General features: G+C 44.4%; 1 protein-coding gene across 7 annotated transcripts in view; it reads left to right on the forward strand.

The window, feature by feature from the left end:
* FLI1 (Fli-1 proto-oncogene, ETS transcription factor) overlaps positions 1-3,841 on the forward strand; it is a 116,954-nt gene extending 113,113 nt beyond the window's left edge. For 6 of the 7 annotated variants that reach the window (XM_073321005.2, XM_073321007.2, XM_073321006.2 and 3 more), the window contains one exon: positions 878-3,839. In XM_073321005.2, the coding sequence (XP_073177106.1) occupies positions 878-1,407 (530 nt within the window). In that variant the 3' untranslated portion in view covers positions 1,408-3,839. Of the gene's footprint in view, positions 1-877 lie in introns of all 7 variants that reach the window. The other variant, XM_073321009.2, reaches the window with a different exon arrangement.
* Positions 3,842-8,843: the final 5,002 nt, after the last annotated feature.

An 8,843-nucleotide genomic window follows, 5' to 3' on the forward strand; every position in this document is an offset into this window, starting at 1 on the left:
CCAACCAGATTTGAACCCATAAACTTTACTACTACGCCACAGAGTAGAAGACCTAAATCGCTTAAAGCTCTTAGCTAGCCTCTGGTGACACCCTTTGCAGGCTTGCTATGTTTACACAATGACCCCCTGATCAAGTCATCTACAGACCTCTGGTAATAAGAGCAAGAGCATGAGCATCTCTTGCTTGAGCTAACGGACAAGGTCGATTAGCATCGAGGCTGTTGCAATCTTGTAACCTCTTTACATGGCCCAGCCACAAGAGGGGGACAAAGACCCACCTTGGCATTAATGTGGGTTACATTTGCACAAGCACGTGTTCTGTTCGCAGAGGGATAAGGTGTTGAATGCTCATGCAAAAATGGATTCTCATGAGCCTCCTTACAGGAAGTGTTAGTACGGCCATCTTGAAAGAGTCTAGGAGTTCTCCAGTTTGAGAGAAGAAATCATATTGTGATATAGGTGATCAGCCACAAGGCCGCACATGGCAAATTATGAACTGCAGGTATTTTCAGCAATAGTTATGAAAATAGTTAGTGAGCAAAGCGAGGTTGAAATACGTTTATGTCAGCCATTCAGTGAATAATTCTGAATAATGACCATGTTCATAAAAAGCCCATTTATGAATGCTTTGTAGATTTGTCAATTTTAATGCCAGAGGGGACCACTCTGATCAGCTATTCTGACCTCAAACGGAAGAAGAGGCTGAGTGACTTGCTTTCTGGGAATAGGTGGGCCAGCCCTCCACAAGAGTTTGTAAGGCTTGAAGGAAACTTTCCCATCAAAGATTGAGATAGTCCCTCTGTTTCCTGGCTTTGTCTTTTCATTTAAGCAGGAAATGGAATGTCATTTCCTTTTCTCTTTGGCTCACTTCATGCAGGGAGCGGGCAGATCCAGCTGTGGCAGTTCCTCCTTGAATTGCTCTCGGACAGTTCCAATGCCAACTGCATCACGTGGGAGGGGACCAATGGGGAGTTCAAGATGACAGACCCCGACGAGGTGGCCAGGCGCTGGGGAGAGCGCAAGAGCAAGCCCAACATGAATTATGACAAGCTGAGCCGAGCCCTCCGATACTACTACGATAAGAACATTATGACCAAAGTGCATGGCAAAAGGTATGCCTACAAATTTGACTTTCATGGCATTGCCCAGGCTCTCCAGCCTCATCCAACTGAGTCTTCAATGTACAAGTATCCATCAGATCTTTCCTATATGCCTTCTTACCATGCCCACCAACAGAAGGTGAACTTTGTGCCCCCCCATGCTTCCTCCATGCCTGTCACATCATCCAGTTTCTTCGGAGCAGCAGCATCCTATTGGACCTCCCCTACGGGCAGCATCTACCCAAACCCCAATGTCCCACGTCATCCCAACACTCATGTACCATCGCACTTGGGCAGCTACTACTAGATATTTTGTACCTTCAGTGGCCTTTATCAATCTGGTTGGATGCTCTCTTTACTTCTGGGATTTTCTGGACCATTTTTGGGTATTTTGTGGCCATTGTTGGGTGGGGGGAATTAAAAACTGGATATTAGTTATTCTTGGATCAAACCTTCTCTTTTTTTTTTTTTTTTTTTGTAATTTTGCCTCTTCTATCTTGAACTCAGAGATGGATACCTCTGCAGGCCAGTACTCTGTGTTTTTATTTTGGTTCTAAGACTTATGTCCTCTGTAGAAATTGTCCGTGAAGATTGCTCACCACAACCTGGAATGATTATCAGCATTTGAATTTTTACAAGACAAGAGAAAAAAATTTTTAGCAGTCCGAAGACTCTTAACAAGACATAGATCCAGCCGTGGGTCTTAGAAGAATGCTATGTTTGTTTAACGGGGACTTAGGATGACATGTGTGTTTTTGGTGGGAGGGTTTCCGGTTTCGGGGAGGGGATGGAAGAGTCAGATATTATGTTGTGAGGACCTGGGGCTGCAGAGGATGGCAACTGGAATTTTAGCTTTAATTAAGGCCAATGAGGTTTTTCACCCAACTGGAAATTTTATATATATAAAGAAGTAAAGGGCATTGAAGGAACCTTTCTAGAGTGTGCAACTTGTGTTGGACTGTATATTAACTCCAGAAACATCTGAGACCAGAACAAAAGAAAGTAACCTTACATCAAGCATAGACATTCCTTGAGAGCAAAGATGAAATAAACGACAGCAGATCCTGGAGAGCTCTGCCAAAGCTTTCGGGATCGCTAAGCGCTACCGATTCACGAACGCTGTGCGTTTGTCAGACCGTCATTCTAAGGGTCAGCTAATCAGAAAGCTACTTACTGTATAAGTTATGCAGAGTTATTTTTCCCTATATCTCACAATATTAAAAGAAAGATGAAATAAAACGAGTTGACCTCAGTCACAAATGCAGGTTATTTTTACTATCAGATCAGTTGTTCGTGGGTTTTTATGTTGTTGTTTGTCTTGTTTTTTTGTTTGTTTTTTTTTAAATGTAATTTGTACATCTTTTCAATCTGTACATTTGGGCTGTAGCTTTGTACTTTTTGCTAAAAAAATTAAAATGAAAAAAAGATACATGTAACGTATCTGGTGGGAATAGAGCCCTGATCCCACAACTGGATCCAGGCAGATTTCTTTCCTATACTAGTGTGGAACACATCGGAGCTCACTGGGAGTGTCTAAAGCACAGGGTTTGTGCTCCTGTTTTCGCTTGAATTCGTTGATTCCTAATTAACTCAAAGTCAGCCAACATGTTTGTATTCAAGCTAGTTGAAAAAATGCATCAACGTTTTCCAAATTTTTCACAACAATTTTCCATCAAAATGGAGTTTTTCAAACATTTTTATAATTCTATCAAGCTGGATGGAAATCAGCAAACATTCCTCCCCCACACAAAAAAATGTGTGAAAAGCTTTTGCAGAACATTTTCATCACCATTTCAAACATTTCAAAATTTTCATCTACCTCTAATTTGCGAAGCTAGACTTGATGATCCAGGAATGTTCATTTAAGGACAGAAACATGAAGGTCTTGGAACAAATGTTTATAGAGGTCTTAGATTGGTATTTGCAAGCTTATTAGCTAATTTGGAATTAACTGGCAATCATTTAACAGGAGCAAAAATATCTAGTGTAGACATAACCTCTGAATGTCTGTGTCAGTGCAAGGTTTAGTCCACGTGTATTTGCTTGCAGAATTGGGACCTTAAAACAGAACATTATAGTTTGGTCGTAACTTTAAACAGAAGCACTGATGCCATTATTTAACAAAAGGGGAAAAAGAGATCAAGCTAACCAGTTTAGGTATTAGTGCTTTTGGAATGTTATAGGTAACATTACTGCAATAATCGCAAAAAAATTAAAAATTATTAAAAAAATTTCCCCATGGAAATGGGCTTTTGCTACTATATATATGCAATGTATTTTGGATATTAAAATATATATAATTTTGCAAGTAATCTTTGTGGGTTTTTTAAAAAATTTGTATTAAATGTTATGCTGACAACTGTTGTATGAGGATTACGATGTAAAAAAATTTGAGAAAATAAATGGGTGTTTTCTTCTCTAAGACATCATATTGTTACACTTTTTTCCCCAAGCTCACAGCAAAACCATAAACTTTCAGTCTAAATTATATTTATTTTCAATTCAGAGAAAGAAACTAAGAGCAAACTAAATAATACTTACACTTTGTATACCACTATTCATCAATAGATTTCAAAGTGCTTGACAAAAGAGGCAAGTATCATTCATTATCACCATCTTACAAATAGGGAGACTGAGGTACAGGAAAGTGCAGTGACTTGCCCAACGTTACCCAGCAGGCCAGCAGAAGAACTCAGGTGTCCTGAGTTCTAGTCCAGTGCTTCCATCACTAGAACACACTTCTCTAATGGCTTCCCTATTGGTTTAGTCTATGCTGGTTCCCTGCGTTACAGTCGTAATTGAGGGTATAGACTTACCTCTGATTATCCAACCTTTGGGGGGTTTTAACAAATTATTAATGGAGAATCTCAATGTATTTCCCCCCTCCACACACAACCCGTCGCAAGCAAGTCTCCAGTCCAATAATCTTAACGTGCTTGATTAATGAAGCTTCACTCTGAACAGTGACTCTAAAAATGGCACCTTCTTACCCAACAGATCTGTTCCCTGGGTGTATTCCACTGGACCTGCTGATTTTAGTTACAAACGTAAGTGTTTCCTTGTTTAACTGATTGTTAAACACAGCTATGGTAGAGCGAGCTATGGTCTATTCTGGCTGTGCCCCACCAATGAATTGCTAAGTTGTTTCCAGAGGCATTCGTGTGCTTTCACAGGTGTCAGTGTTGGCAAAATGTGAAGACCACGAGTTTGCACACATGTAATTTGGGGCAGAATCGCAGAGCAGTAAGGGTATACAGGTGCCACCGAGAGCAAAATTTGCCCTGCAGAATCCTTGGCCAAGATGTTCAAAAGTGAGTCATGACTTGGGGAACGTCAGTTTTCATCTTAAACCTTCTGAAATGGAGGTGTCTCAAGTTGGCCACTGCAAAATGGAACCACTTCAGATCATTGGTCAGGTTCCAAAATCTTGGAATTGATAACTAGAGGTGCCGTACAAGTCACTAGCGGCTCACCTTGACCCCCAGGCTGAGTTTGCAGGATTGAAGTTCTGAGGGAAACCCATTTTTTTAATGGGTAAACAGAGCACATTTGCACTAGGAGGGATTGAGAGAATATAAACTTGGAGTCTAATGGCACTAATTCTACACAGTTGCTTTTCTGAGGAGAAAAAAGCAGATGGGAGCTGAGGTACAACAGGCTTATGTCAGAAAGTTTTATAAAAAGGATGGTTTACAACTCGTGAATGAGAGTTTTTTGTGTGGACAGGGCAGCAGGGAAATGATTTGCTCTGCATTAATGTTCAGAATTCAAAGCTAATTGGTGAAATCCCATCTACACTGAGGCCCATGGGAGTTTTGCCATTGACTGCAACAGAGCCAAGATTTTTACCCACTGGGTCTATACCAAAAATAGCTAGGCTCAAATAGTGTTAAGAGTCTGACTTCAGTGGACGTATGAAGCCCTGTACCCTGAAGCCACAGGGAAAAAAGTGCTCACTAGTGACACTTGTTGGTGACTACAGAAAAGAGCAGCCCTGAGCTGCTTGAGAATGCCAGAGGTGCAGAGGGTCCCTTGGGGATGGAGCTCTCTGCTGACAGCTGTTGGTGAGCAAGGGATTGAGTGGGCCAGGCCTCATTTGCATTTCAGTTATGTGACAATTTGGGACCTTTTGGCATGTAGAGTTTGGAGTCAATAAAATACTCTTGTCCCAGTTGGGAAATGAAGGAGAAAAGATCTGCACCATATAGGCCGGGGGCGAAGGGTCACCTAGTAATGAGGCACAGTTGGGTAAGGAAGCTTAGGCAGCCCTGGGGAGAGATGGATGACCTTCCAGTTTTTGTGAGGAGTGTATTTCTGCTGGGAAGGACTTTGTCCAGGGTCCCATATCCTGCTGATGACTCATTAAACGGCTGCATTACGACAGTTTCAAGGCAGTGGGCTGATGCAATTTTGTGGCAGGCTGAGGTGGGTGGGGCGGAACTCCCAGAGAGCTCCCTTTACCTCAGGTCTCCGCTGGGGGCCTCCCTACTCAGCAATCAGAGCCCAAATCACTTCAGCTGGGTCAGAAGGCGGAGTCCCTGGAACAGCCCGGAGCACCAAACTGCCAGGGTCCTTGGACCCCAGCAACCCCGGACAGCAGACGGTGAGTGGGGAGGTGGGGCCGAAGGCAGTGGCCGGAGCGCGGTAGCCACGCACAATGGCAAGAGGAGGGCTAGGTTGGGATTATCGCTAAAACACCCTAGAGGAGAGGGAGTTTTACCTCATAGAAAGTGTCAATTGATTAATTGCTGGCTTTCCCAAGTGCATTCTGTCATCCCTTCTAATAAGTTCTCTTTGTTGTAAACCCCAGGAGTCAGTGCTTACGAGCGGGGAAGTATTGCCTATCAAGGGTGCCCAGGGTGGTACACATAGTGACCCAGGTTTCTGGGCCGGGGATCGAGCTGCTATTGTTTACACTTTCCGAAGGAACCCCTTGAAAATTGAACCTGGCCTCTTTTGCTGCTGACAGCCCCTGGCAGAAGGGTTACATACAAGACCTGGAAAGTGACTTTTTACCTCCCCCTTTTTACCTAGGATTAAGACATGTAAGACAGTGGTTCACAACCAGGGGTACGTTGCAGGGGTCTTCCAGGGCGTACATCAACATTTCTAGATATTTGCCTAGTCTTACAGCAGGCTACATAAAAAGCACTAGCGAAGTCAGTACAAACTAAAATTTCCTACAGACAATGACTTGTTTATATGCTCTATATACTATACCCTGAAATGTAAGTACAATATTTATATTCCAATTGATTTATTTTATAATTATGTGGTAAAAATGAGAAAGGAAGCAATTTGTCAGTAATAGTGTGCTGGGACACTTTTGTATTTTTATGTCTGATTTTGTAAGCAAGTAGATTTTAAGTGAGGTGAAACGTGGGGGTACGCAAGACAAATCAGACTCCTGAAAGGGGTACAGTAGTCTGGAAAGGTTGAAAACCGTTGATATAAGAGATGCAGGATCAGCCATTATTACATGGGGGTGGGGTCATTACGAGGGCTGCCTTAATTTTCGTTTGAGATGTGCCTGAGTATTTTGGAGCCAGATCTTGAGGTGAAAGACACCACATTTCAGGTGTCTAGGTGTACACCTATCTCTGATCCTCAGGCTTCAAAACATAAACAGATTAGCAGATGTGGAAAGGAAGAAACCTGCTTTGGTAGCGTGTTCTCTGTGTAGGTCTGTGAATGGCACACAATCCTCTGGAGTCTACAACATTGACCACCACTGGAGATTGGATGCTAGACCTAGTGTCAAATCTTTATGGGCTTAAGAGATCCATTTCAGCCATGACATTGAATTTTCTGACAGCTGTGACAGACTTTTAATCTTATTTAAATGCAGAGGAATTTTCCTGTCTTAACACCTTTTTGTTTTTACATTAATAAGGACTAGAAGGGAAAGGAAATAATAAATGTCTATCAGACTCTTGACTAGCAAAGGGCTCTGAGACTCCTTCAGGCTTGATGCCATCTCAGTGGAACACTGACTACTGGAAATATGCAATTCTGAGTTCCTTTTTTGCAAACTTTTACCCTGAAGCTGGACCATTATCTGATTAAACATCCCATAAATTTTTATATTCAAGTGGGGCTGTTGCTGTGGCCATATCATGGTTTGCACCAAAACCACGGATGCAGCCTTCTGCTGTTGACCAGAAGAGCAGAGTCGTCAGTCTAGGAAGATCACCTAAAGGAGCTGGGGTATTATTTGTGGCATTATTATCGTAGGGTTGCTTGTGAGCCGTGGGCTGTGCGTGCCGATTTGTTGCAATGAAATAGCATTTTTAATAGTGCTGGTTGGGAATTTGTCAACCAAACATTTTTCTGTTTGAAAATGTTTCGTCAAAGCAGAAACTTTTTGTGAAAACAAATCTGCTTTGAATACACAGGATGCACTTTCCAGTCAAAAGTGGAGTAAGACCTGGCCTAGTGGTTTGGACCATTCATCTGGTAAGTGCCCTGGCCACTGGCCTCTTTCTCTGCTTTTTCACAATTTTTTTGGAAAGGTCTCTGTTTTGAAACCTTGTCATAATTTTTCCCAAAATGGAATTCTGGTTTCTAGCCAGCCCTAATTGTGAATGGCCTACATGGAATGAATTTGGTAGGCCTCAACCCAGTTCCTAGCACAGAGGTGGGCAAACTACAGCCTGCGGGCCACATCCAGGCCGCAGGACCATCCTGCCTGGCCCCTGAGCTCCCGGCCGGGGAGGCTGCCCCCAGCCCCTCCCCTGCTGTCCCCCTCTCCCCTCTCCTCCTCCTCCTGCGGGGCAGGGCAGGCGGCATGGCTGGCTCTGGCATGGTAAGGGGGCGGGGAGTGGAGGGTTCCGAGGGGCAGACGGGGAGCAGGGGGCAGTTGGATGGGGCAGAGGTATGGGGGGGGCCATCAGGGGAGGGGGAATGGGGGTGGGGGGTTGGATAGGCGTGGGAGTCCCGGGGGGCCTGTCAGGGATCAGGGGTGTGGATAGGGGTCGGGGCAGTCAGGGGACAGGGAGAAGGGGAGGTTGGATGGGGGGGTGGGGTCCTGGGGGGGCAGTAAGGGGCAGGAAGTGGGAGGGGTCAGATAGAGGGCAGGGGCCAGGCTGTTTGGGGAGGCACAGTCTTCCCTACCCGGCCCTCCATACAGTTTTGCAACCCCAATCTGGCCCTTGGGCCAAAAAGTTTGCCCACCCCTGTCCTAGCAGGTGAGCACCTACATCACATGAGGCATTACCGCATTTGACATTAATTGGAACCATAACGGCTGTTTGGATAAATCCAGGGCTGTCAAGCTGGCACCTTTAACTAGCACTAAACCCACTAGAGAAAAATCAAATAGAAATGACCTTCTCTTCACTGATTTCCCCTTGTTACTTCACCTCCCACTCTCTGTTCATGCTGTGCCCTTCCATGCCTTCCTACCCGCTGTTTGTCTCCGCCTCAAGCCTAGTGACCTGGCTGCATTTAAACATCCTTGACAAGGTGCTACATGGCTGGCCTGCAGAACAGTAGATTATAGGTGGTGTTGATGCCGACCAGGTGTGTTTGAGACAGGGCGTCCGCTTGAAAGCAATGTAAATATTTGCCAGCACAAAGGAGGAGCCGAGTCTCTTATTGGATGGGGTTGGTGGGAGTGAAGGGAGGTTTCTAAGTCCTGCTTTATGCCTCTGCACATTATCTGCATGGGAAGAAGACAGGAGGTTAGGAGACAGGCATAACAGAGACCGCTAAGATGACGGGGAGGCAGAGCACAATGGATGG

The sequence above is a fragment of the Lepidochelys kempii genome, chromosome 22, assembly GCF_965140285.1.
Source record: "Lepidochelys kempii isolate rLepKem1 chromosome 22, rLepKem1.hap1, whole genome shotgun sequence".
In the NCBI taxonomy this organism is placed as follows: domain Eukaryota; kingdom Metazoa; phylum Chordata; order Testudines; family Cheloniidae; genus Lepidochelys; species Lepidochelys kempii.